The following is a 27364-nucleotide window of genomic DNA, read 5'->3' on the forward strand; positions in this document are numbered from 1 at the left end:
CTGAGGTCTCCGAGTGTTCCCTTAACCCTTGAAATGCTCTCCTCTCACCTTCCGGAGGCCAGAAGCGAACAGAGCAGTGCTTAACCTCGGTGAAGGGTGCTTTCAGTGGGGAACTTTCAGACATCAGTCAGACACAAAATGTCTTTTCTGCTTGCCTCACTCTTCCAAGCAGAGGTGGGATGGGGTGAGGACGGGGGCTTTTCCTGCATCAATTCTTCTATCTTCATCCCAGATATTCAGAAGAGATTGAGACTGGAACAGACAGAGGTAGGGTCAGTGAGGACAGGAGGGGAGCAACGCTGGGCTTGCGCTTCGCCTTGTTGGGCTCTCCCTTGGCCATGCCTCCCATTTCCGTATTTCTAAGGAATAATTGACAGCTATGTCTGCCCGTGGGAAGTAGGGCCTGGGACTCAGTGCCCTGGGAGGAGGGGTTTTAGGGCGTGCTGTTATTGGCTAGGGGCTCCTATCCCACCCCTGCCTGCTTCCCACCCAAGACCTTGGTGCTCAGGGTGGTAGGTGTTAAGGGCCCCCAGGCCTACCCAGCAGGGAGCTGGGAGAGGCCTGACCTTGGGGGTGAGCTGGGGGGGGGGGTTCCCAGAACAGCTGTGTCCCTTGCTTCTCAGCCACTGGCTCTGATCCGATTAATCCCATGGCCTCTGCTGTTCTTAGCCAAGCTTGACGTCTCTGTGTCATGTCTGCCCCCCTCCTGGTAGGGGGGAAATGCCCTCAGGGGACAGGCCTAAACTCTCCCCTGTCCTGGGCTGGGAGTCAGGCAGGACTCCTGGATTCTCTTCCTACTGACTCACAGCACCATCACAGCCAAGCCCTAGCCTATCTCAGTTTCCCTCTGTGTTACAGGGAAATGGCTGTGGCCTGAGGGGAGTGAATGAAGGGGAAGATGTGAGTTAAGGGCAGGGGATTCAGCTTTGGCTGGGAGTGCCAGGGAGCTGGGAGGACTAAAGGGAAAGGCACCGGGATGGTGGCAATCCCTCAGAGCATCCAAGCCCTTGCACTTCTGATGGCTGAAAAATAAGAAGGCACTGGTTTTCCCTCCCGATCTGGGGCTGGTGTAATTCCCAGATGAGAGCTCACCTTGTCATGAGGGACCCTAAGTCTCTCATCCTCCAAAGGGGCTTGAGGACTGCCCATTGGACAGTCAGTAGGAGAGGTACTGACCAGGGTCTGCCTCCCCCACCTTCCGGCCACATACATCCTGGATGCTCACAGAAGTCATTTGCAAAGGGCTGAGTGCTCCCATTGGTAGTTCCTGAGGGGCCAGGCCTGGCATCAAGGTCACCCAGCATGTGGGTGTTGGGGTCCTCTATCCTGACTGGAGGGAGCAGGGGCCGGCTGGGCTGAGCTGCTGTGGGTGGCCCGAAGGCAGCATGATGTGGGGTCCCTGGACCAGACTAGTTGTGGCCAGGAGGGGGGAGGGGCTGCCTGTTTGTTGATGCTAGGTCTGGGCCCCAGCCAGGGCAAACACAGCCCTGAGACCTTTCCCGCCACCTGCCGAGTCTCCCAGCCCAGCCTGTGGTGACAGGACAGCTGGAAGCCAGGATGGGACTCTGAGAGCTGCCGGGGTGCCTTCTCCCAGAGACTGGAGGGAATGTCCATCCGTGAAGTACAGTGGGGGGGGGGGGGCAGCCACCTGGAGTGGAGGGTCGAGGGGAGCTTTAGCTCAGCTTTCAGCCCAACCCCCACATCTACTCCCCCATCTCCAGAAACTGAGACACAGGCCCAAGAGACTGCCAGACACATGAAACAGAACTTAGGGTCCCAGGATGGCTCAGAATCTCCTTCCAGGGTACTGGCAGCCCTTTGCTCTCCTCCTCCCTCTTCAATCATGTCCTCTCGGCCTCCAGCCAGGTTGCCTCCTCTCACCATGTCACCACCTCCCCTGACGCATCATTCACACGGTGCCCCAAGAGCCCTCTCCAAGAATGAGGCCTGTATTCACCTCCAACCCAGTCCTCCCCAGAGCCCAGCATCTGTACCCACTGACTCCTCAGATACTGTGCAGAGTCCTCCCTCACACACCCAGCTGGCCTCCCTGACATCCTCCCAAAGTGATCCTTGTCCCAGTTGCCACGCCCCCCCACCCCCCCACCCCCAAAGCACCTGGCTGGCCACATGTGTTCCTGTTGTTCTGAGAACACACCAGCCTTCCCCTCCCTGGCCCTCTGCCCTCCTAGTTCCTGACCCTGTCCCTCCTTCTCAGCAGTCTCTTACTTCTCCTTCAACACCCAAATAGAAGATGGCCTCTGAGGGGCACCTGGGTGGCTCAATTGGTTAAGTGTCCGACTTTGACTCAGGTCATAATCTCAAGGTTCGTGAGTTCGAGCCCCGCGTCGGGCTCTGTGCTGACAGCTCAGAGCCTGGAGCCTGCTTCGGATTCTGTGTCTCCCTCTCTCTCCCTCCTCCACTTGAGCTCTCTCTTTCTCTCTTTATCAAAAGTAAATGGATAAACATTAAAAAGAAGGAGGAGGAGAAGGCCTCTGAATACCCTGGCCAGCTCTTTCTGTACTTAATGTCGCCACTCTTGCCATCCTATCACACAGCCTCAATGTCTCTAAGTGCCCTCTCTGGGTTGTCTAGACAGGAAAGCTCCAGCCAGGTTGGAGGGCATGAATCAGGAAAAGTCTGGTGGAGAAGCAACCCGTGGGCTTGGCTCTGCCAAGGGGAAGGGCACATGCCAGGGTGGGGAAGAGAAAGGGCATCTGGATGGAGGAAACGGCCTGGCTACAGAGAAATGCAAGTAGGAGTGTGGGATTAGCACCAATGGGTGGTGGGTTGTGTACAGGGGCAGGACACTTGGCCTGGAGTCATGTGGGGGGCTTCAAGGCCTCATAGGAGAGGATGGTTCTCACCTCCACAACCCAGGATTGAGGGCCCACACCCATAGCTCCTCACTATGCCCTGCCCAGTTTGGTGTCTGGGAGGCTCCTCTTTGGGCACAAGCAGGGGTTTAGTTGGTGTAATACAGGGTGTGGAATTATAGAGGGACCCATAGGCAGACAGTCCTGTCTAGCCCTCCCCCGGCCTGGGTCCTCAGAGCCGATGACCTCTTGGCTGAGGCCTGCTCCCACAGTCCTGCCGTGCCCTCCCCCTCTCCCTTGAGATCTGGCCCCCAGCTTCTCTGGCCACTGAAGCGGCTTAATGAGCCCAGGTCACATGGGCTATGCTACTGCTTGTGGGGAGGGCCCAAGCCCCCGTGGCCACCCGACCAGGCCCTGACGTCAGCGGCATTAACCGTGCACTAGGCTTGTCTAATCTCTGGTCAGTGGACGGGCCAGGTTAGTCCCGCCAGAGCCAGAGTTGAACACCGTGAAGGCCCTCAGGGGCACCTTGAGGTTGCAGGTCAGGCAGGGATGGTGATGACTGAAGGAGCCCAGGGTAAATGACCCCTACCTACAAGACTAGGGAGTGGCCACTGTGCTGGCTTTGGGCCAGCTCTGATCCTCTGCCCTCAACTGTGAATCAGGCATGGGCTCCCATTGATCCTGCTCTGTAAGGTGTAATTACACTGGTGTGGTGAGTGGGGCCGAGGAGGCTTTGAGCTGAGAGACTCAGCTCCCCCTCCCCCAGCATACTTGTGGCCATGGGCAGGGCAACTTGAGGCCAGGCAGTGTCCCCAGTCCATGGGATCCAGGAATGCCAGTCCTGAATCCCAGACCCTGGGGTCAGAGTTACATGTGGAGGGGACCCCCTAGAAGGTGAGGTCCAGCCCCTGCCTGGTGTTTGGGCTTCTCTCTGCCCCTTGCCCAAGAAGGCTGGGAGCTTGTTGTTTTTCTTCCAAGACAAGGTGACTATGTGGAAGACCCCATTAGCGCACCTCTCCTGACAGCTTCCTCCCTCCCAAGCCTACCACTTCCACTTCCAGCTCCTCAAAGCCTCCTGTCTTCTGCCTTGCTTCTCCCCACTAAATCCCAGGGTTACTCCCCTGCCCCACCTCACTCCAGTAAACTGCTCAATCAAAGGGTCCTTAGTGCAAATGAGCAGCCAGGGTTCATCCAGGCCTAAGACCACCCAGTGAGGGCCGTAAACCACTGGCCCAAGCCCCATCCTCCTCTCAAACCTCCAAACAGCGCCAGTGTGGCTGAACTCCTTAATCCATCCAGTGTCCCCCACCACTACCACCCTGTGCTCAGGCCTAGGCACCCTTACTTCCCCTGTACCCAGCTCACTTCCGGATCACAGCATCCTCCACCTGGACATTGAAGATGCTGCCCACATCTTCTGCCCAGCCCCAGGTATGTCTGCCTCCTGGACATCTCCTCCCCCAGGTGGCCACAGGTCTGGAAAACTCAGTCCATTCAACACTCCTGCAGTCCCACCAGCTTGCTGGGGGCATCACATGCACTTGGTCAAATAGCACAGATCCAGACCATTGTGGCTGAGCCCCATCTGCAGATCCTGGCCCCATGGAGTGACGAGGACATGTCTCTTCCTCACAGATCCTCCAGCCCCACTGCTGTCCTCCCCACGTCCTCTCATACTGGCCTCCAGGAAAAATGTGTGTCCCTACATACCTGCTTTCCCGAAAAATTTTAATGATTATTTTTTCCAGAAATAGAGTTGTAAAATATTATTGATGATTTATTTCCATTAAATCCAGGAAAATAAGATTATAAATTGTCTTAGATATAGATAAAATAGTTAAGCTTAAAATAATGTGGAGTTTTAATGTACCTACTTTCATTTTTTTTCAACTATTTTAATGTTCCATAAAAATTTTACCATTAAAAACACACAAAAACATACATAGGAGTGGACATTTTCCTTTTGCTTCAGGTTCCAATATGGCTCTGCAGAGGTCTCTTGAGTCTTGTCTTTATTTAAAATTTTGATATTTTGTTTATCATGAGGGTTTTTTTTTTTTTTTTTTTTGCAGTGATTTTGAATTTAAAACGTATTGCATCAAAATATTACTTATCTTGATCACTGAACTTTTTGGCACCACCTTAAATTTTGCACCCAAAGGTGAGTGCCTCTTTTGCCTCACCCCAATCCCAGCCCTGCTATTATGTCCTAGCTTCAAGGGCTTCCAAGACCCATCATCTTCTGGAGGAAGCCTAGGCCCTCAGGCTGGCACTTGGCACCTGCCTATTGTCTCCCCACCCCGTGTCCCCTTTGCCTATTCCTGCCCTATTGAACTATGGCCCCCAAGCCCCTCTTTCTGGGCCTTATACACCCTACTCTCCCTGCCAGAATAAGCTTCTACCCCAGAACTTCTTGATCCAAGATTGTTCCTGTGAACAGTTCCCAGGGCTCCTTTTTCCTTCAGCCCCTCTCAAGAGGCACAGGTTAGTCCCATGCCCCCAAGAGTGCTCCTGCCACGTCCGGCCAGGTGCTTCTCCCTGGAAGGGATGATCTTCCCATTCATGTCCAGCCCAACACTGGACACTTAATAAGTGCCTGTAACTCATGATAATTAATGCTCTTCCCTTCCCCACAAGAAAGGACAGCTGGGGCCTGATGCAAAGGTTTATTGCTGAGTCTGTGCATCTATCTGAGGGGAGTGTGGATCGTGCTCTGGCCTTGCGAGACAGAAACCCCCCATCCCCCACTGCAGCATAGGTCCTGGCCCACAGGCATCAGCAAGGACTCGAGGCTTGATGAGGAAGTAGGGGGCAGGGATATAGGGACTTGGGCCTTTGTCCCTAACAAAATTCAGGCATGGCCCTCAGTTTTTCCTGCCAGCAAATGGACCCTGAATGGAAAGGGTGAGAGGGACAAGAGGGTTACCTGGGTTTACTTATGACCCCACCTGAGGTAGACCCCTCTTGGGCCCAACCTGGGCCTCAGTCATGTCCCAGCCTGGGGCTGATCGATAGGAGCCGGACTCTGCCCCCAGCCACCCCTCAGGACAGTTTGACCATTGGCCACAGCTGGTGTCAACAGTACCCTCCCTCAAAACACCGTCCCCTTGGCCGGCTGGCCTGGAGTACTGTGGGCGGGGTGGTGGTGAGGTAGGACATGGATCTGGTGTCCAAGGACAAGGACAGAGGGGGCAGAGCCTGTGGGTGGAGGGGTCTAGGGGGTACTCTGAGCCTGCTGTATGGGGAAGGGTACAGCTTGAGTCTCTTCCTGGTGCCCATGGTCTCCCAGGCCTGCCTCCACTCATTAATTCATCTATGCAGGAGCTGCACAGGCCAGACTGACTTGGACTTTGGACTCCTGAAGCTACTGAGAGGGACAGTCACTGGCCACCGGGTAGAGACAGGTGTCAGATTTGTCACATGGAGGTGGTAAGGCTGGAATGGGCTGATGGTCAGCAGCAGGCCTGCTTGGAGGAGGGATCCCTGCCTGCCCCCCCTGCTCTTCAGGAAACTGGGAGGGAGGGCTGTTTGCCGAGCCCAGACCCACCAGGTGAGTCATGGGCCCCCTGCGGAGAGACCTGTAGGAGATTGGTCAGTTGGGCATGCTGAGTCACTGTGAGCTCTAGCTGCCCCAAGTCCTGCCTGCTCCTAGCTGGGGCTGGCTGGGGTGGGTCCTGGAGGCCAGCGCAGCCAGGCCATGAAGGGCAGCAGTCGGGTTGGGGGTACCTGGCTCTGGGAGACCTGGGAACCACGGGGGAGGGCTGGGGCCTCAAGGCTGGTGGGGCTCAGGGCTTTGGATCTGTGGCGTGGCTGGTGGGGCCTCACGCTGGGGCCCAGGAGTCCTGGGGAGCTGAGAGGCTCTTGTGTGCTAGGGCTACGAGGTGGCTAGGGCTACGAGGTGGCTAGGGCTACCGGGTGTCAGGGACACACGTGAGTTCAAGCACCTGTGAACAGAAAAAGGATGCCAGTCAACATCCCAGAGCTCCAAAATAATTGGTCTTAGGCTGAGAGGCACTGTGGAGGTGGGCTTGTAAGCAGTGACCCCTGGGGGATTGGGGTCGGGTCAAAAGAGATTAGGTGGGTGGGACTTATGCACCAGGGGCACGGGCTGTGGGCAGTGGGGTGGAACCTGATGGGCCAGGATGGGGCCTGGGAATTGGGGGCCAGAAGCAGGCAGTGGAATGGGTCTGGAGAGATGGGGCAGGACCTGATGGCCTGCAGTGGGACCTGTTGTAGTGAGGTGGGGTGAGGAGCTGGGGAGGCCGTGTAATTAGATATTGAGACCAAGGGGCAAGACAGGGGAGCATCCCAGACTGCCAGGAACCCACCTCAAAAGAGTCCGCAATCTTTGAGGTTCTCCTTGATGATGATATCGGTGACAGCATCGAAGACAAACTTGACGTTCTGTGTGTCGGTAGCGCAAGTCATGTGGGAATAGATCTCCTTCACGTCGCGTCGCATGTTGAGCTCCAGGAACTGCACCTTGATGTAGTTGCCCGCGTCCTCGTACGTGTTGGGCCCTGGAAGGGAAGGGGAATGTGCTCACTCCATGTCCGCAGTCCTTCCTGCGACGGCAGAAGCTCAGGCCCACATCATGGGGTTGGGGCGCCGCCTGGCGGCCAGGCGAGGGGGTGCGGCTCTCACCGTCGTAATCAGGGAAGCAGATGCTGAGATGCGCCTTTTTTATCTTCTCTGAGAAAACGTCTTTCTTGTTGAGGAAGAGCACAATGGACGTGGTAGCGAAATAGCGGTGGTTGCAGATGCTGTTGAACAGGTGCAGGCTCTCGTGCATGCGGTTCTGAGGAGGGCAGAAGCTGTCGGGCACCGGTAGTGGGGCACGGGCAGCTGCCCTGCGCGGCCGCGGCCCACAGGCTCTGGGCCACCCGGAGCCATCCAGCTCAGACAGCTCCAAGTCACCTCCCCTCCACTACCCCCCTCAGCGGGGCTGCTAGCTGTCTTGAGTCCTCATTCAGACTGTTCTGGAACGAATGTCCCCTCTCAGACGCTCCCCGCTCCTGCAGCACCGTCTCTGGCTTTCTGTCTCAGGCCTTGCTTGGCACTCACCACTTCGTCGTCCTCCACCAGCACCATGTCGTAGGCGCTCAGTGCCGCGATGAAGATGATACAGGTTACACCCTCGAAGCAATGGATCCACTTCTTGCGCTCAGAGCGCTGCCCACCCACATCGAACATCCTATGGGACAATTGGGACCTGAACCCGTGCGCATCGAGCCCCCTGAACGCGCCCACAGGTATCCCCTGGCCTCCTAATGCTGACTGGGCGGCATTCGGATGGGACTGGCATGTGGAGGGCCCGAGCCTTTCTGCGGGCAGGGTATCATAGAAGGAACAAGGGCTCTCGTAGGGATGGGGTCTCCGGGACCTGTCGGGGCCTTGGGGAGCTGCACTCAGGGCCAGACCCCTAGAGCGAGAGCAAGGGTGAGGGCTCGCCGGGTCGTACCGGAAGTGGAGGTCCTTGAAGGAGAACTGTGTCTCAATGATACCCGTGGTCTTGACACGCGAGCGCAGCACGTCCTGCTCAGTGGGCACGTAGCCCGGGGTTACCAGGCGCTCCAGGTCGGAGAGGTAGCTGCGGGAGACCGCGGAGTGTGGGTGGGTTGGGTGAAGGGGTGTGGTAGGGCCCTGCCCGCACCCCCAGAGCCCCGCCTGCGCTCTCACTAGCCCGCCGAGTCGTTGAGTTGGTACTCAGAGGCGCGTTCGAAACAGGCCTGGATACCCGAGTCCTTCCACAGCCGCTGGATGATGTCTGACATCTCCTTGGGCATCGTGCCTTCCTCGATGGTGTCTGCCATGTGCATCAGCTTCCGGGCGTCGTCCTGAGGGCAGGGTGGAAGTGGTTGGAGATGACCGTGGACTTGAGCCCAGTCTTGAGCCCCCGGAGGCCCCGCTCAGCCAGTCTCCCTGCACACCTGGCGCGCAGAGTCTCCATACTGGATGTTGAGCGTGGTCATGGCACGCACGATGGCGAGGATGGACTGCAGTGTGTTGCCGTAGATGATGGCAATGAACTCGAGGCACTCTTCCAGAGAGTACCCATCCTGGTGGATAATCCTATGGCCAGGGCAAGCCAAGTCAGGGTCAGGTGGACTGGTGGGAAAGGACAGGCCCCGTGGACACGCCCACCCCCAGAGGCCTCAGAAAGGGCAAGGGCACTCACTTCATCTGCTTGACAATGGTGCTCTTCCCGGACTCACCGGCACCTGGAAGGGAAGCCCCGCCTCAGAGCTGCACTGGCCACACCTCCCCACATCACTCCCCTGGCAACCAAGGGCAGAAGGTGGGACCAGGCATACTCAAGGCACCAGTCCAACCCGCCCCCCCTCCCCCCCAGTTCTACCTGTTTCTCCCCCACCCCCCAAAGTAAGGTCCTGACACCTTTGAGGAAAAACATTTGTAAATGTCAGAAGTGACAGACGGGGGCAAAGACCTCAGTTGTGCGTTGAAACCTCCAAGACCCCTGGTATTCACTTTCTTGAGGAGTCTGAGACCAAAATAAAGAAAACCTGGAGCGCCACTTTGTGGAGAGTTCTGGTACTGTATGCAGGGGATTATTTGAGCCAGGTCAACCCCTGCTTTTCACCTGGTGTGGGGAGGGGAGTGTCTCAGAGGCTCAGAGAGAATTAGCACCTTTGAGTGGGGGAGAACACAGAGCTGACAGCCCCTCTGAGCTTGCTCTCGCCAGGGCTTTGGGCACAGTTAATGAGATTTCTGGCTTAGCCTTTATGTCTTCCCTAGGGTGCTCTGGCCTGGTCCCTTTGCCCACATCCAGCTGCCTGACAGGACCCTGGAGAGCCTGGGTGGAACGTACACTGCCTTTTCAAAGCAGCTCCTTCTTCCACATGTGAGGAGGTAGTGACCTGGAGGTACCGCGTCCCCCCACCTCTCCTCACTATCCATGAAACCATGGACATGATTTTATCTATTCTTCACCAGGCCTTAGTACCTCTGCACCCTCTTTAGGTCTGCCAACAACAAAGCTCTGGAATCTGAGGACCATTGTCTGTGGACTTGGGCAGTCCTAGGGGATGCCCACTCCCAGGTGGACTGGTTACTGTCTTCCCAAGGGAGCAGCCCTATTTCGGCGCTCCCAAGAAAGCCCCTGGTTTCTGATGCCTGCCTAACAGGACTTCTCCAGAGGGGAGGGAGCTGAGGGAGGGCCCTCTGGAGAGGGGTTCCAAGGGATACCCAGCCTTGGGGAGTTGGGGTATCACCTATTAGACCCAGCCTTGCCTGGCCAGGGCTCCCATTCTGTTTCCTGACCTGTCTCAAGGTCATTCTGCTTCCCAAGTCACCCCTATTTCACAGAAGGGCTATCTGCTGACCCCCCAGGCCTCTGACCTGGTGGCAGTGGCCCCACCTGGGCCCACACCCGTACCCAGAAGCAGCAGTTTCACGGTTCGAGCATCCTTCTCGGCATCTTCTTTTAGCTTCTTTTCCAGCTCCCTTGAGTGCTTCTCCTCGGCGCTGGCCCCAGCCCCCATGGTCCCGGCAGCAGGTGAACAGGGTGGTTAGTTGGTTCCTCTAGATGGAGGGGATCCCCAGAGCCAGGCTCAGGCCAGCCTCAGGCCTCCTCAGACACCCTTCTGGCCCCAAGACTGGCAATCAACTGGCCCCCCCACAGACCTGTGCAGGCCCTGGTGGGGCTGCTTAGTGGGATTTAGGGGCCAGGGGTTCCCAAGAGCCAATGAGAGACAAGGACAGGTGAATCCAGCTCAGCCCCCAGCCCTTCTAATCAGGATGGCATGGCCCCAATCTCTCAACTGCTGACTCTGCACCCCTCTCTTCCTGCCCCAACCCTCTAAGAGAGATCCTGGGGACAGTCCAGCCCGTGAGCCAGAGCAGGGAGTTGTGTTCCATAGGGTGCAAGCTTAGAAGGGGGAGAATAGGACCTTGAGTCCCTAGGGTGGGGACAGTTGGGGTGGGGCTGGCAACAGGGAGTAGAGGGAGAAGCAAGCATGGAGCACCTGCCCCTGCCCAGCCCTGGACTCAGTGCTGCTCCTTATTTTGTAAGCTCACATGGTCCCCGGTGAATGGGTACCTACATCATCAGCCCCATTTTACTGATGACGAAGTAGAGGCTCAGACGGTCACATAGAAGGAAGTGGTTGAGAAGGGCTGGGTGACTCCAGACCAGGGTTCCATGCTCTGCAGAGAGTCAAGAAGGAAAGCAGGGAATTGCATTTGCCTGGTACTGAGGGCTGGATCTCACCTGGGCAGGGCCTCTACATAACTCCATGATTCCAACAGACTTGGGGTGGGGGCGTACATGTCCACTGTGTGTGCCTGGGTGTGTGTGCGGCTATCCTTTGCTGGCATCAACCAAAGCAGTGACATGACACATTTGTCCGTATGTATACTTGTGTGTACACATGTGCCTGTTTGTGCCATTGAGTACATGTATGCCTACGCATGCCTTTGTACATGTGTGCATGTGTGTAGACATGGTTTTGTTTTTCCTTATGTGCACATGTGCTTCTATGTGTACTTTGCTGTGCTTATGTGGATTAACATGTGCATTTGTGTATTTGTGTATGGATGTATGGATGCTTGTACATGAGCAGTGCATGCATTAGCATGCACATGCCTATTTTTGCCTGTGCTTATGTAAGCACGTGCCTGTGCACATGTGCATTTCTACATGTGTATGTGTGCATACTTGCATGTGCCTGTGCCTATGTGTACATGTGTATTTGACTGCAACAAGATCCCTGACTTGCAGAGATGGCCGGGCTCTTCCAGAGAATGTTTTGCAGGCCTGTTGTCACATGTCTGCTATTCCCAGAGCAGGTCTGGTGCTCCCAGGGGCAAGGAGGAGTGGAACTCATCTCCCATCCTTCTCCTGATCTGTTCCTTGTGTGTGTTCTAGGATTTGCCTAAGGGCATCTGTAGGGCATGCCTGCCTCAGCTTAGGGGGCCTAGATTCTGTATTCAGGTTCAGATGGCACAAGAAGTACTGCTAAGTGGAAGAGGTTCAACTGAGCCTAACGTGTTGAGTTCCCAGGCTCTGGAGATTTCCCACCTCCTATATAAAGACCCAAACCCTAGGCTCTCAAGGCTCCCTCCAGAGACCCTGAGCCTCCTGGCTGGACTCCTCTGGGACACCTACCTGCCTTTCAGTACTCAACTCTGCTGCAGACCCAAGAGACCATGAGGGGGTGCCAGGGCCTCAGATCCTGAGTGTTAGAGACTGTCCCTAAACATGTGGGAAATGGATACTGGCTCCTACCAGAGGCTGATGGCTTCACATCTACTCTATGGGGTGGGTGGGTGGGGTCTGTCCAAGAACAACCGATTATCTGTGCCACTTTCAGCTTCCAGCTTCTACCCATCCCCTACCCGCCACATTGTAAGTGGGCTCTGGCAGGGATTTGGGGCAGTGCAGGAGCCCAGGTTTGTTGGACCAGCACAAATCTGGTTTCTGCCTATTGGGTTTATTTAAAGTGGGGCCATTCGCTGCCTCCCAGTCCCCACCTGACTCCCCTTGCCTGCCAGGTATGGCTGTAAGCCCTGCTGGACCCATGGGCCTTCCCAGCTCTTAGCTTCCCCTGCCAGGTCTTGACTCATTCAATTTGGCCCAGGGCCCCCGGCCCCACTTCCTCCTCTCCAGAGGCACCCCACCTGTCCTGGTCTTCACCACCTCTGGACATTTGCTCATGCCAGGCCCTCTGCTGAGAGCTGGCTGGAAGGAAGCAGGAAGGATGGGAATTTTGTCAATTCTCAGGGCAGGGGCAGCCAGACTGTGAGGGCTGTGGCTTTGTCTTGCCAATTCTTAGCCCTTAGAGCCTGGCACAAAGCCCACCTCAAAGGCAGGTAAGAAAGCAGTGTTGAGGGGCGCCTGGGTGGCGCAGTCGGTTGAGCGTCCGACTTCAGCCAGGTCACGATCTCGCAGTCCGTGGGTTCGAGCCCCGCGTCGGGCTCTGGGCTGATGGCTCGGAGCCTGGAGCCTGTTTCTGGTTCTGTGTCTCCCTCTCTCTCTGCCCCTCCCCCGTTCATGCTCTGTCTCTCTCTGTCCCAAAAATAAATAAACGTTGAAAAAAAAAAAAATTAAAAAAAAAAAAAAAGAAAGCAGTGTTGAACAAACGGTCAAACCTGTGAACAAACGAATGGAAGCTGAGCTTGCAAGAGAGGTGTGGGAATGATGGTCAGACCACATAAAGGGGGGCAGGAAGGACAGGATCTGGGCATGGGCTGAACCCCCATCCTCCCTCCCCCGCCAAGGAGAAAAGCCAAAGTCCAGTCCCAGAGCCAGTGTTTATTAGCAAGATGGAACGCAAGGGTGGCTGTGGCCTGGGCAGCCGAGGGCCACCAGGAGCCCCTACCCACCTACCCCGAAGCCCCTAAGAGCTATTTACACCCATCATCTGAAGTGGTGGGCAGAAGGGAGCCCTGGGGAGCCCCTGAAGGCCCCAGGCCTCCACCATAGCCCCCTCTCCCCTTGACCCTACCTGAACCTGCCCCTCTGCTATTCTCCCAGCCCCCAAGTCACAGTGGCCCAGAAAAAGGGAAGAGGAGGTAGAGTGGTCAGGCAGGGAGGGAAGGAGGGGCTGGAAGCGCACCCCACCCAGGCAGGGCTCCTCTGCTCCTGTCCCCAATAAATAGAGAATAAATACCCGGGAAGGGGCTGGCCTTGACTGAGTGCCCCCTCCCAGGCAGGGGCCGGCCTCCTGTGTCGGCCCCTTCTTCCCTTCTCTGAGTGCATCTGAGCCCCCCACCCCCGCTCCCAGTCTCCAAAGCAGTCCTCAAATCCACGTCTATGCCAGTGGCACAGGCTGATAGCACACACTGGCAAAGGTGTGCAGTCTGTTCCCTGTCCGGGTAGAGCTTGCTCCCTCCTTGTGTCCTGTAGATCCCGGCGATGGCTGTTGAGCATGTAGACTCCCAGCTGAGTCTGGGGACTGTGTGGTCCTGGCCTGGCCCTGCCAACTGGCTGGGCCTGGTTAAGTGGGCTCTGTTTCCTGCCGTCTCTGACCAGCATGGGTCTAAGTTTTGGACGGTGCTGCCGCTGAGGCAGGCTATATACAACCCACCAATAAATACTGTCTTTGCAGGGGCAGGGTGTGTATAGAATATAGATATTTTATATATATATATATATATATATATCTTTTATATTAAAAGGGACAAGGCCTAGGCTGGCCCATTTCAGGGCTCAGACAGCTGGCCTCATGTGTCTGGAGGGTGGTGACGGCGGTTCCGGGGCTTTTTCTGGTCCTGGGGTTCAGGAGGCCTGGGTGCCCCCGGGGCCTCCCTGGGGCTTGGGGGCACATGGCGCCAGTAGCCCTGGCAGTACTGGTGGATGAGGCCCACTTCCGGCTGGGCCAGCAGTTGGGCCAGCTCCTGGTAAGAGGGTGTGGGGGGGCCGGCGCCTGGCAGTGGTGGGGCGCTCACAGCTGGCGGTGGGAAGAGGGCAGCATGGACGGCATCCTGACCCAGGACGTGCAGCTGTACCCGTGTGACGACATGCTTGAAGTTGTTCTCGGTGGCAGTGCAGGAGTAGAGGCCACGGTCACTGAGCTGCAGGGCGCGAAGCAGCAAGCCCTGCTCTGTGCGCAGGAAGCGGTCCTCCGCACGAATCTGCAGGGGCAGGGAGTGGGGGCTCAGGGGTTGTGTGACCACTCGGCTGCCTAGCCAGCTCCCAGAGCAGACCCCTTCTGTGCCCATTCCATGGAGGGGCTCTCATGTGGAATTTCCATATACCAAGAAAATCCCACAGTAGTTTTCCACATAACATCTGAATAGGCATCCACACACATTTCCATTTCAGGATCATAAGGGGATTTCTGTACAACAAGAGAATTTTGGAGCAATCACAAAGAATTTCTTTTTAATGGGAACTGGCGTATCCATATAGAATTTCCACGTAAGGAGAGATGCATGGAAGGCATTTCCATAAAATGAGGGCTACCCCACAGAATTCCCATATACTAGAGTTCAACCACATGACATTTCCATATAATGAGGTATACTTCCAATGGAGCACACACATGGAATTTTCATGTAAATAGGCATTAAGCGGTTTCCATATAATGCGGAAATCCCAGAGTTTCCATATAACTAGATTCACCTGAATGATTCCCACACAGGGAAGGGAACTTGGAAGGGCTTTCTTAGAATGGGGGCTGCTCTGGGTCAGCTCCTATATCACATTTCACCCACAGGGAATTTCTACTGCACAGGGGACTCCCACATCCGCGGTGGGGGCTGTGGGGTACAAGAAATCACCTCACGGCGCCGGTCACTGGGATCTCGCTGGAACAGCCACTTAACTGTGGCCTGGGGTGAGCGAGGCTGGCATTCGAGGAAGGCTGCACTCCCAGCCACACCGTACTGCACGGACTCCACGGTATTCTTGTTGGCTGTGGAACAAGGGGGCGCTGCATGAAAGCAGCATTGCCTCTGGGCAGACTGTAGGGTGGCCAGAGGCAGGTGCAAGGGGCATATACAGGGACATCCACCCTGTATAAAGGCAGGGCTGCACTATCGGGCACCCACTTCTTGAGGGAGTGGCTAGGGACATCCCATCTCTAAAATCCCAAGCCCCCTTACGCCCATGGACCACGTGAGAATCCTTCCCTGGGAGCAGCTCCATGGGCCTCACAGGGTTCCACACTGTGAGGAGTGCCCAGTGGTGAGTCACAGCACACTCACCGTTGGAGTTGAACCCGCGACACTGCCTGATGGGGTTCCCATGCCGGACATCCTGCCGGCGGCTCCGCCTAGATGAGGATAGCGCCTCAGCAAGTATTCTCAAGCAAGTTTGCCACCCCCCCCCAGGCCCCTGTACCCCCAAGACTCCAGGCAGGAATCCCATCCATAAACTCCCCTAGGGTAATATATCCACCACCAAACCCCCAGGACAGGGCCCTGGGTCCAGTGACTAAAATTCCAAGGGCCTGGGGGTCCACACCTCTTGGAAGACGCTGTGTAGCGGGAACAGGCCTGGCCATCCCAGGCACAGTAGGGGTCCCGGGCGAGGCAGCAGTCGGCACAGGCAGCCCCATATGCCTGGCAGCGGTGCAGGCTCAGGTGTGTGACACCCACAGCTGAGGCCACGTACAGTTGTTGCTGAGAGCAGGGGTAGGGGCTTGTCAGTTGCCTTCCCACAGCCAGCCCCCATCACGTTCCATGCCTCAGTTTCCCCATCCCTATGCCAAGGGCAGGACCCCAAGGGAGAACAGGCTCTGTCCCTACCCCCAGCCCACCTCACCAAAACTCACCCTCTTGGAAGAGATGGTCATGGTCTTAACAGGTGCTGGGTCCTGAAAAAGATAGGGATTAGTTTGGGGCCCTGGGGATGCCCTCCTTGCCCTGACCAAGAGGTCTGAAGTCTGAAGTCAGAAGCTGATACCAAGGAGGGCCAGGGTGAGATGAACAGTTCTGGGTGTCATACCCACCTTGAAGACCTCCACCTCCTCCAGCATTAGCTCCTCCATCTCCTGGTCATCCTTGGGCAACACGATGACCTTCTGCACTGTCCCGCGGTCTGGAACGGGCCGGGCAGGGCCTCAGTGGGGCTGAGGACACTGGGGAAGGGGTACCAGCCTCAGCCCCTTCCCCCACCAGGGCCCCAACCCCCAAGGGCAGTGGAGCAGGAGCTCTGTGCCAAGGTTGAAGAAGTTCCCCTGGATGTCAGGGGCCCAAGATAATGGGGGAGGGGGTCACGGCCAGGGTCTGCCCCTCCCACCCCAGACCCTCAGTTTGGGCACTGCTGAGCATAGGATGCTGGAGGCATTTCCGTGTTGAGGGACTGGAACTGGGATGGGCACACCTGTGCATGTGCACACGAGAGCATGTATGTCAGTATCTGGACCCACATATCCTAGAGGTGTCTGCCACCTGTCCCCTCTTTCCTGACCATTCACGGGTCCCCAGATGCCCAGTTTCCCTGCTCTCCCAGCCCCTGGGGGGTTGGGGATGGTGATGGGGTTTCTTTTCTCAGTTATCTAGGCTCCAAAGGATGAAGGTAGCAGAGTTGACCTTGGCAAGCTTGTGGCAACCCCTAGCAAGGTAGGTCCCAGCCCCATAGATCAGCACCCTCCACCCACCGGGCCCAGCGTGGGAGGGACCGGGAGCAGCAGTGGGTACCTGTGCCCAGGAAAAGCACCTCATAGCGCCCATCGGCTGCATCCACCTGGTCCACGGCGACAGTGGTGAGCCGATAGGGAGCGCCTGTGCGGACGACCAGGGGCCGCCGCTGCAGAGGGTACACAGCCTGGTACATGAGTGGGTGGCTGCGCATGAAATTGATCACTTCATCAGGGTAGTCCTTGGTGGACTTCATGGATGGTGTGAAGGTTCCGCCAGGGCACTGCAGGCAGGTGATGAGCGTCAGGCCCGGGTGGGGCTTGCTGGAGCCCTTAACTTCAGGAGAGGCCTCTCCTTTGTCTGTCCCCATCACATCCACCTGCTCTGCTCCTCAGAGCTCCCATCCAGGATTTTCCCCCTCACCCAGCCCCTCTGCAGATCCTGCTCTAGCAGAGGTCCCAAGGTCCCACACAACCAAATTCCACAGCCACATCCCTGGCCTCATGCACCAGGACCTTGTGGCATTAGGCAGAGCTGACCACTCCTTTTCCACGTCCTCACTCCCCACCCTGTTGTCTCCTTCCTCCAATCTGCCCCTCACCCCAACCCACCCCTCCTCAAGGGACTACAGCTCCCAGTTCCTTTAACACCCTACACATGCTCTGCCCTTCATTGGTACTTTTCCCTCGGCCTGCCCTGCACCCCTGCTCAACTCCAGCCCATCCTTCTGGCCTCCAAGTTCACCATTGGGGGAAGCCTTCCCTGGCCTCTGCTCAGACCAGCTCCCCCATCCCAGCCCTGCCCCCACAGAGCCACAACAGATCATGCGGTTCTCCTGCTTAGACTCCTGCAGAGGCCCACATCACACCAAGATTAAGTGAGTCACCTCCCACCGCCTCAGAGGCCCTGCAGGCTGGACCTTGCCCACCCTCATCTCCCTGGCTACAATTAGCCACCTATGCCAACTCCAGCCTGCCCTCCAGCTTTGTCTTGGCTCCCAAACAGCACCCCCTCCAAGCAGCCTGCCACACCCGGCTGTCATCTTTGTTTCAGGGTCCTGGCTGGGTTCTTCACAGCCTGACACTGTGTAAGTGGTATTTCGTTTCATTTTATTTATTTATTTATTTATTTATTTATTTATTTATTTATTTATTTTTAATTTTTTTTTTAATGTTTATTTATTTTTGAGACAGAGAGAGACAGAGCATGAACGGGGGAGGGTCACAGAGAGAGGGAGACACGGAATCTGAAACAGGCTCCAGGCTCTGAGCGGTCAGCACAGAGCCCGACGCGGGGCTCGAACTCACGGAGTGTGAGATTGTGACCTGAGCTGAAGTCGGCCGCTTAACCGACTGAGCCACCCAGGCGCCCCTCATTTTATTTATTTTTTTAAGTAAGCTCTATGCCCAACATGAGGCTCAAACTCATGACCTCAAAATTAAGAGTCGCATGCTCTACTAACTGAGCCAGCCAGGCGCCTGTTTTGTTTTGTTTTAAATGTCAGCTTTATTTGAATGGATACATGGTAGATTGATTTGTTTGTATGCTCTGCCTCCCCCACCTGGCCAGGAGCTCCATGATAGTGGGGCCCATGTCTACAAAGGGGCTAACCCAAAGCAGTCCTCATAGAAAAGGGAAAGGTGGAATGACTGGGGTCCTCACCGTGCCAGGCCGTGGGTAGGGCATCTTCCCTGAGAATGGCATCCACTGGTAGTTGGGGCCCTCTTTGTGGGCAAAGGGCCCGTTGAAGACCATGCGGATATCAGCCATGGAGTAGACACACACAGCAGAGCCTCGGAACACGGAGCTGCGGGCAGGGCAGGAGGCTGCTGTGGGCAGGGCAGACCCTCGGCCCAGGGCCCCTTCCCAGCCTGCCCCCACCCCACAGCCTGCCACCAGGCAGGGGTCCTCCACAAGTCATATAATCCCCCAGTCCAGCCACACCCTGCCACAGCCAGCCCCGGCCCCAGCCTCACCCCGAGGAGGTAAAGACAGCATAAATGACTGGGTTCCTCACATCCTGTGTCTGCTGGACAAACACATCCTCTGCGGGCAGAGGGAGAAGACACTGGGAGGGTGCATTAGCCAGGAGTCCCAGGGCCTTGCCCACTCCTGCCCAGGGGGCCCACCAAAGGTGCCCTGACCACCCATCCAGCCCCCACCCCTCCCACAGAAGCCACAGGACCCAGCCTGCCTGCTGGTTACTCACGGAGCTCATCGAAGTGAGTCTCAATGCCATCCTCGCCGGGCACAGAGCACACCAGTCGTGCCTTCAGGAACGTGCTCCACTTATTGACCAGGCAGCAATGGCCACCGTCATCATTCTGGGGACAGACAGGGAGCAGGGTCAGATCAGCTCTCACCCCCTGCTGGAGTAGGGCTGCTGGAGCTGGCACTGGGTTGGGAGGCGGGGAGATGGGACCCTGCCAGCGCATACCAGGCAGATGCGCCCAATGCGGGCATACACGGCGGGGCTCTGCGGCGCCTCTGCCGATCGCTCGCGGAAGAAGAAGTAGAGCTTGTCGTCGTTGCGCTCGGCGCTGTCAGGGATGAGCTCAGCGTGGATGAATGAAGGGTCTGTAGGTAGGCAGTGGTCAGCTGGGCAAGTGCTCCTCCAACAAGGCCTCTTTCCCCAACAGAATCCCAGGACAAGTACAGGAACAGCCCCCGCTCTTCCCCATCCCCCGCCAGACCCCCCATGAGTGCCTCTTGAAGATCTTGCCCCATCCTAGATGTGCTGCCCACCCAGGGTCTTGTAAGCTGCCCTCACCATTCAGCCACCGAGAGTTGTACTGGTCTGTGCGCATGGCCGTCTGCTTTCCCAGCGTGCGGAAGATGGCTGCATCGGTGCCCATGAAGTCGATGTACACACCAGCATAGAGCTCCTCATCTGTGGGTGGACAGGTGGGTCAGTTAGGGGATCCCTTTGTTAGGACCAGGGTACAGCGCAAATGGCCTTCAGAGCAGGATCCGATCTTCCCCTCAGGCTCCCCTGGGCATGACTGTCTCATCAGCGGGGTCCTGGTAAACGTTTAACAACTGGCTCTGAGGATTGCCTGGGTGGCTCAGTCAATTGAGTGGCTGAGCAATTAAGCATCCAACTTCGGCTCAGGTAATGATCTCACTGTGAATTCGAGCCCCGCTTCAGGCTCACTGCTGTCAGCGCAGAGCTGGCTTCAGGTCCACTGTCCCCCTCTCTCTCAAAAAAAAAAAAAATAAATAAATAAACATACATACATTTATTTATTTATTTAAAAAATGTTTATTTATTTTTGAGAGAGAGGGAGAGAGTACGAGCTGGGAAGTGGCAGAGAAAGGGAGACAGAGGATCCAAAGCAGGTTCTGCACTGATATCAGGGAGCCCAACGTGGGTCTTGAACTCAAGAACCATGAGATCATGACTTGAGCCAAAGTTGGACGCTTAACCAGCTGAGCCACCCAAGCGCCTCCAAAATAAATAAACATTTAAAAAAAAAAAAAAAAAAACCTGGCTCTGCGAGGGTTGGGATTAGCAGCAATTAGCTCTGATTAGTAGTGAGAGCCAATTTCTGTAGTGTAAATACTCCCACCATGGCTGATTTCAAGCTACTAACTTGGGGTCACTGACAGTGGAGCCGGGGAGAGCTGCCAACACTATGATATAGTATTTCTACCCCACAAATACAACAGATGCAAATAACCTCAAGAACAAAGATAATGATAAAATGTAGTAAAATAATTTGGAAGTAATGAGTTTTGAGTATTTTTACCTTTGTTTCAAGGTAATTTATTTGTAAATTATATAATTTAATTTTTAGTAATAACTGTGTTTAATAAGAGCTAGCTCACAAAATACCTGAAAATTTGCAGATTTAGTACCCATGCTGGCTCTAGACTTGCCCAGGGCAGGCCCTGCCTTCCCCCATCAGACTCCCTGGTCAGGGCTCTGCCATCAGGCTGACGTTTTCACTCACCAAGATGGGGAGGATAATGTCTCCCACCCCCACCCCAAGACCCTTCCCAAGCTTGGAGGTGGCACAGTGCTCAGCAGTTGCTCTGAGAGGCAGACTGGGTCGGGCAGCCAGAAAACAGGCAGAGTACAGGGACCAGGGGCCTGGTGGGCTCACCCAACCTGGCGGTAGGGGCAGCAGCTACTCATGAGGTCCCAGGCAGGACCCCTCCTCAGAGAACATTCTCCCAACTCTCCTGGGCCAGACCTGACACAAACCTGCCCCCCCCCCCGCTGGTCAGAGGGCCACGACTCTCCATCCGTGCTTCCTTGTGGGGCTCTCCCAGCCTCCCAGACAAACCAAGAATGTATAGGGAACCACTCCCCTCATACCTCTCCAGTACAGACCAAGCTTCTCTTCTCTCTTAGGTGGCCTGTGGCTGGGAGGGGTCTGGCCTTTGCATGGACACTATTTTAGGGTAGGATCTGGCCCCCCACTCTGGAGAGAGGCTCACACCACTAGTCTCTACCCCTCAGCTCACACTGGGATCTGGTCTATAACCCTCCCCCTGACAGGTAGGGCCCCATGGGAGGGTTCAGGGATGGCATGGTCATGGTCTCTGCCCTGAGGTAAGTGTTGGTGCCATGACCCCCATTCCAGAGGCAGAGGCCACGCACTTAGGTTGTAGAACCAGGGTGGGGTGGAGGCACTCACTGATGAGGGCTGAGGCCGTGTCCAGCTTGGGGTCGTACGGACACTTGCCCTTCCCTGACTCGAGTCTCTCGGGCTCCAGGTAGAAGATGTAATCCTGCAGGGCAGAGGGGAGCTCAGCATCGTCCAAGCTGGTCCCACAGCTGGGGAGGGCAAGGGTCATCAGGCTCCCAGGGTGAGAGCAGGCCCCGAGGGACACCCTGAAGCCACCCCTTCACTCCCCAGATATCCTTGTGTTTTAACTGTCCAGCCAGATCTCCCAGGGCAGGGCCACGCTGCATGTTCCAAGGGAGCTACTTCCTGGTCTCAGATAAGACCTGGGAATCAGGGGCTGAAGCCCCTCCATGCCAACTGGTTCAGGATGACTCTGGTCAGGGCCCCCTTGGGCTTGACCTGAGCTGTGGCTGCCTGTCCTTGGCCAAGATGAGGCTGACCGCCTGACCAGGGCAGGAGGTACTGACCAAAGGCCTTTGGTCCTGACCTTTGTTGCCAGGTCTCACCAGGCCAGAAGGCTTTGAGGGTACCGTGTCCCCAGGCTTTATGTCCTACCTGTGGTCCTCAGGACAGAATAATAGGCCATAGCCTTTCCTCTGCCCCTCAACAGAGCCCCCAGTTCCCCATGTCTCCACAGTGGGCAAGGAGTTGAGGGGTCCAGCCCAGACCACATGGGATTCACAAAGCCCCCCATGCCTCCCAGCCCAGCCCTGAAGATGCTAGGAGAAAGGTTGTTGAAGGCACTGGGACCAGGATGAGCTCGTGGGACAAAGGGAGGGAAAAGAGAGAGGCACAGAGGCAGGAAGGAGGTGGCAGCAGGTGGCAGGGATGGTGATGGGAAGGTGTACACAGGCCCGCTTCCAGTTACACTCTGCACACATGACTTTCTGCACGCATGGGGCTGCACACACAGCTTGGCACGCATCACTGTCAGCACACGGAACCCACCGTTCACACCCTGGGCACACGTGCAGTCTGAACGGCCCCACTTTTCAGCACTCCCCATCACAGACACACCTGCTCAAGTGACCACTTGCTCTATCATTCACTGGCAGCCCCTGCCCCCCTGCCCGCCCCTGCCCAGCCCCAGGCCCCCCAGCCCAGTCCTGAGTTGTGACTAGTGGACAGACAGTTCTGTCCCTTCCACCCCAAGGGAGCAGAGTCCCAAGCATGGGAGTATGTGGGACATCTGTGTTAACCCACGACCCACGGAGGCATGGGGCATGGACACCTGAGAGTAATATGGCAGACTGCATACATGTGGCACGTTCTGACTCTGGATGCTACCTAAGGTGTGAGTTTGAGAATGCACAACACGTGCCCAAGCGTATGTTGGCAGATGCTCATGCACGTCTACACACATATGTTGAGGGCTGAGGCACTGCTGTCCTCAGGCTGTCTTCCCTACCTGGTCCTTCATGATCTCTTGCCTGTAGGGGCTCACTGAGGCTGACATGAATCCAGCTGGGAATGCCTTCAGAGCCTGGGGGCACTGCCAGGGAAGGAGTGGGATGGGGTTCCCAGAGTACAGGGAAGACCCTGGGGAGACTGGCCTGGGGTGCAGGTTCCTGGCTGGAAGGCCAGGCCCAGGGTGAGTTCAGTTCAGAGGCAGTGCTGCCCGGCAAGGGCCTGGAGGGATGAGTCCCACCTGGCGTGGGGCTGTGGGCGTCGGGCGGAGGGCACCATCCGTGGCTCTGCTGCCTCGGCCTTTGACCACCTGCATCTGGGTCCAGGGCGTGGCCTGAGAAGATGAGGAACAGGGGTTAGAGCCAGGGGTGGCAGGGGCTGGGGGAGCGGGCCCGGGCTGCCAGCCTCTCACACCACACATGCCAGGAACACACGCGAGCACCCGGACCCCCAGAGTACACATATGTGCCTGTGCGTGCACACATACACACAGCTTGTCGAGCACCTGCACACACGTGTCCCTAAGTCCAATCACTCTCACAATTGTCCTACAAGGTCACACCAGCTTACATACATGCCCACATGGAAATGGAAAAAGGCAGAAGCGGGCAGGGTGGGGCAGAGCTGGGGAAGGGGCAGCTCTCCCCCAGGCCGTGTGGCAGAAGCTGACCCAGGTGTCCAGCCTCCTGATGCCGAGGCCCTGCCAGGCCCTCTGGCTTGGCTGCAGGGGCACGGTCCACAGGCACAGCCAGGAGAACTGTTGCACGTATGGAGCGAGCGCTTACTATATGCCAGGCACAGTGCTAAGAGCCTTGGGAGCGTTAGCTCACTGCCTCCTCCTCACACCGACCTGTGAGAAAGGCAGCTATTAGCCCCATCTTCAGGTGAGGAAACCGAGGCTCTGAGAAGTGAAAGAAGTCACTCACCCAAGGTCACAGGGCTGGAAAGTAGTAGGGCTGGGGCTCAAGCTCATCCTCCCATCAGAACCCTGGCACGTGGCCACTAATGGGGCAGCACAGGGCCAGGGTGGGCACGGCTTACCTGGGCACGGCGGCCACGGTTTACATAGGTGCACATGGGGTTGTAGGCGCCGGTCCCACACACATACAGGTGTGTTCGGTTCCAGGGCTGGATGAGCCTGACGAAGTTCCCGCACTCACCCTGGGGCCAGAGGGAAAGCCAAGGAGGTGCCCAGATGCCTTACTGGCCCCACTACCTCCCTGAGGTCACCTGCCCCCACGCCCCCCCATGCCACCTGTAGACCTCTCTGCACTCACATTGCCATCCTTGCCTGAGAGCACGCACTCCTCAATGCGCTGTGGGGAAGCTGCCCAGTGGATCTGCCAGAGACAGGGATCAGAGGGTGCAGCCCTGGGGCCCCATGTTCCTCATCCCCCCAACCTGGCACCGGGGCTGGCCCTTACAATGAGGGGCTCGCGGTTGATGTCATGGAGGTCCAGGGACAGCACATAGTCTTTGCTGCCCACGTACATGCGGTCATGGTCCTCGTCTTTGAGCAGGATTCGGTAGTCGGTTGTGTTGAGCAGGAAGTTGAAGAAGTGGGCAGTGCCTGTGGCCTTAAGTTCTGTGGGTGGAGGTCAGGGCAGCAGTTAGGATCCTTGGGGACCAGCCAGACATGTCCCCTTTGATGGGGGGGGACCCCTACCACACAATCGTCTTAAACCCCTAGCTTCCCCTCTAGAGCTTATGGAGCTCCCTCTCTAGTCCCTGAGATGCTGAGAGGAGAAAGTGGGACAGGTGGGCAGGCCAGCGAAAGAGCCACACCCAGAGCTAAAGCCCTGACTCATGGGCAGCCCCAGCCAGTCTCTGGGTCCCAATGAAAGCCAGTGGGCGTGGACCAGGGCACGTGATAGCATCAAAGTCTTTGCTCAGCTGGGGGTTAATGCTCCCACACTCAGGGTGGGGCCTGCTTTCCACAGGGGCCTAAAAGGGTTAACGAGCTGGGGCATTGGGGGTGGGGGGCAGGTGCATCCAGGACAGCCTGCAGACGCTGGCACAGATTGGGATGCCCTGTCCTCACCCCAGCTGCCCACCAGACAGAAGGCCAAGCTGACACACACCATGGTCCCCACCTTGTCTGAAGCTGGTTAGCCAGGACACTGAAAAGCCCTGCTGGAGCTATACTGTCCAACAGAACTTGGGTTTCCCCCAGATCCCACTGGGCTGCTGCAGGTGGAATTTTCAGGCCACTTTGAACCAGCCAGGAATAGTCTTTCCTGGGAAAGAAGCCCTCCCCCTAGCACTAGTGTCCCAAGCCTGGGGGCAGGGTCCCGTTGAGTCCTTCATTTCTCTTCTGCATGAGTCTGGCAGCCCTGGCCCTCCCATCCCCAGACTGCTGGGGGAAAGTCCTCATTTCTAGGGATGAAGGACAGGAAGGAACTTGGCCAGTGACAGGCCAATGACAAACACAGGACTCTAGAAAACTTGGGAACCTTCCTCTGGGATGGGGACAGCCAAGGGGTCTTCTTGTCAAGCCCCTCCTCCACCCACTCCCAGCTATTTTTAGCTCAGCAGGAGAGGAAAGATTATAGTGAAGGTGACAAATATTCACCAGCACAGGAGGCTTGAGATGGTGGCACACAGAAGAGCACATGCATGTGTGCACGTGGCCCAGGCACGCACGTGTGCACACACATGTCCTGCACCAGATGAGGCACTCATGAAGGCGTTCATACATATACTATCTTCCCACATCACAGCTGGTAACCCATTTCCCAGGTGAGGCAATCAAGGGGGAGTTCTGGAAAGGGAGAACAGCTGAGATCCGAGGCCCTAGATGCCATCCGAAGATGGGACCAGCAGGTGGCCTCATCCCATCAGTCAAAGTCGACCTTGACTCAGGCAGCTGTCTCGGACTGGCCTGGCTGACCATGACCCCTGCTGTGTGCTAGGACCCTGAAGTGGAGCTGGAGGGGCTGTGCCTGAGAGCAGCTTCGGACAGGAGCTCCAGGATGTGCTGAGATGGGCGTGGGAAGTGGGCTGGGAGCCAGGGGACTCCCACAGCAGACCCAGAATTACATCTGAGGGGCTGGGGTGGGGGGGGCAAGCAAAGGCCTTGCCCTGCCCGGCCCTATGTGGCAATGAGAGAATACAGGTGATGACCTTGGCCAACCGCTGGGACGCAGGGACGCCAAGGGATCAAAGGGCCGATCCCTGCCTGGCTACGGCTTCACCCGCCTGTCCGGCGGTGCCTCTGAAGTCCTAGGCAGGGCAGCCTGGGCACCTGTCCTGCACCTGTTGTTGGGCCACTTGGAGTCCCCTGCCTGGCCACCCAGCCATAGTGACAACAGGAAAGTAAACACTCCCCCACCCCCAGGGCCAGGAAGCAGCCAGAGAGGAAGTGGGGCTGCCAGCGGAGCCCCCCCAGGCTGGGACAGCCCGCCAGGGGTTATTTATACCCTGGCTGGGGGCACGGTCTTTGTTGTACCCCTTACCCGTTCTACTGGGTTAGGGGGCATTTGGGGGGCAATGGAGGAGAGGGAGGCAGGGGTTCAAGTGTGTACCTACTTTTCCCTACCTAGGGTAAAGTAAGCTCCAAATACCTAGCCCCAGGGACATCTACCCTCCATCCCTGCCCAGTCTTGGGTCTCTGTAATTTGGAACCCCCTTCTGTGATCTAGTACCCAAGCCCCAAGTCCAAGTAACCCTCCACAACTCAGAGCCCCAGCACTCCAGGCTCCATCCCCTTCTGTGAAAAAGGCAGGGGAGAGACCATTCATTCAGCAGACCTACATGGGGAGCAGGAGACTCCCTATGATCTGACATCCTTCCTCCTAAACCTGCAGTCCCTGCTCCCTAACCCCTGGGTGGAGGTGGGGCTGGAGGGAGCCTCCCATTTACTCATCAAGCACCTATTATGTGCAAAACCCTGAGCTGACAACATCTGATTTACAGATGTGCACAGCAAGGCACAGAGAAGAGAAGTGACAGGACCAAGCACATAGGGATAGGATTCCCACCCAGGCCCATGGTCCTTGGGGCTAAAGGAGATGCAGGCCCAGGCAAAGCCAGTCCTGGTGGTGAGCACTACCCACTGGGAGGGCAAGGCCTGAAGGTAACTCTCCCTCCGTCAACAGGGCATGTGACTCAGGACCCCAGGGACCCCTCCCAGTGGCCATGGGATATGGCGTCAATGGCTCTGTTGTCACAGGACATGATGTTTTGGTCACTGTGGAAACTTTGAGGGGGAGCCCCCATGAGGCCATGTGGGGTGGGAAAGGGGTGGGACCAAAGGTCAGGAATCTTTGACTTTGGCGTGGGCTTCATGACCCCAGTCAAGGCACTCTGTCCTCATTTTCCTATCTAGACCATCTCTTGAGCCCTCCTAATACTGACACTCAAGGTGATCCCTGAAGGTGAGGGTCTTGCTTCGAACTCCGGGAAATGCTGACAGCAGAGTATTTCTTGGGACTTCCCCCCTACCATCTTTCATGGGGT

The 27364-nt window shown here is 56.7% G+C and overlaps 2 protein-coding genes across 5 annotated transcripts in view; both read right to left on the reverse strand.

Annotated features, from left to right (window-relative positions):
* Positions 1-5471: 5471 nt before the first annotated feature.
* Positions 5472-10457, reverse strand: GNAT1 (G protein subunit alpha transducin 1). 2 transcript variants are annotated; one of them, XM_025916481.2, is made up of 9 exons: positions 10216-10457; positions 8998-9040; positions 8750-8891; positions 8499-8656; positions 8281-8409; positions 7884-8013; positions 7464-7617; positions 7148-7339; positions 5472-6763 (listed from the first exon to the last, which is right to left on the reverse strand). In XM_025916481.2, the coding sequence occupies exons 1-8, from the start codon at positions 10319-10321 to the stop codon at positions 7149-7151; spliced, it is 1053 nt and encodes a 350-aa protein (XP_025772266.1). In that variant the 5' UTR covers positions 10322-10457; the 3' UTR covers positions 5472-6763; position 7148. The 2 variants fall into 2 exon arrangements, with proteins under 2 accessions (XP_025772266.1, XP_086554281.1); XM_086698155.1 differs by lacking the exon at positions 10216-10457 and adding an exon at positions 10179-10200.
* Positions 10458-13072: 2615 nt separating this feature from the next.
* SEMA3F (semaphorin 3F) overlaps positions 13073-27364 on the reverse strand; it is a 29627-nt gene continuing 15335 nt past the window's right edge. For 2 of the 3 annotated variants that reach the window (XM_025915992.2, XM_086698154.1), the window contains exons 3-19: positions 24331-24491; positions 24184-24246; positions 23948-24067; positions 23148-23240; positions 21509-21602; positions 19636-19755; positions 19303-19442; positions 19075-19189; positions 18842-18911; positions 18528-18672; positions 16926-17148; positions 16235-16323; positions 16058-16099; positions 15748-15905; positions 15489-15556; positions 15063-15196; positions 13073-14414 (exon numbers count right to left, since the gene is read on the reverse strand). In XM_025915992.2, coding sequence (XP_025771777.1) covers positions 14004-14414; positions 15063-15196; positions 15489-15556; positions 15748-15905; positions 16058-16099; positions 16235-16323; positions 16926-17148; positions 18528-18672; positions 18842-18911; positions 19075-19189; positions 19303-19442; positions 19636-19755; positions 21509-21602; positions 23148-23240; positions 23948-24067; positions 24184-24246; positions 24331-24491 — 2246 coding nt within the window. In that variant the 3' untranslated portion in view covers positions 13073-14003. The remainder of the gene's footprint in view (positions 14415-15062; positions 15197-15488; positions 15557-15747; positions 15906-16057; positions 16100-16234; positions 16324-16925; positions 17149-18527; positions 18673-18841; positions 18912-19074; positions 19190-19302; positions 19443-19635; positions 19756-21508; positions 21603-23147; positions 23241-23947; positions 24068-24183; positions 24247-24330; positions 24492-27364) is intronic. The other variant, XM_025915993.2, reaches the window with a different exon arrangement.

This window comes from Puma concolor, chromosome A2 (genome assembly GCF_028749965.1).
Source record: "Puma concolor isolate L17-30 chromosome A2, mPumCon1.1.hap2, whole genome shotgun sequence".
In the NCBI taxonomy this organism is placed as follows: domain Eukaryota; kingdom Metazoa; phylum Chordata; class Mammalia; order Carnivora; family Felidae; genus Puma; species Puma concolor.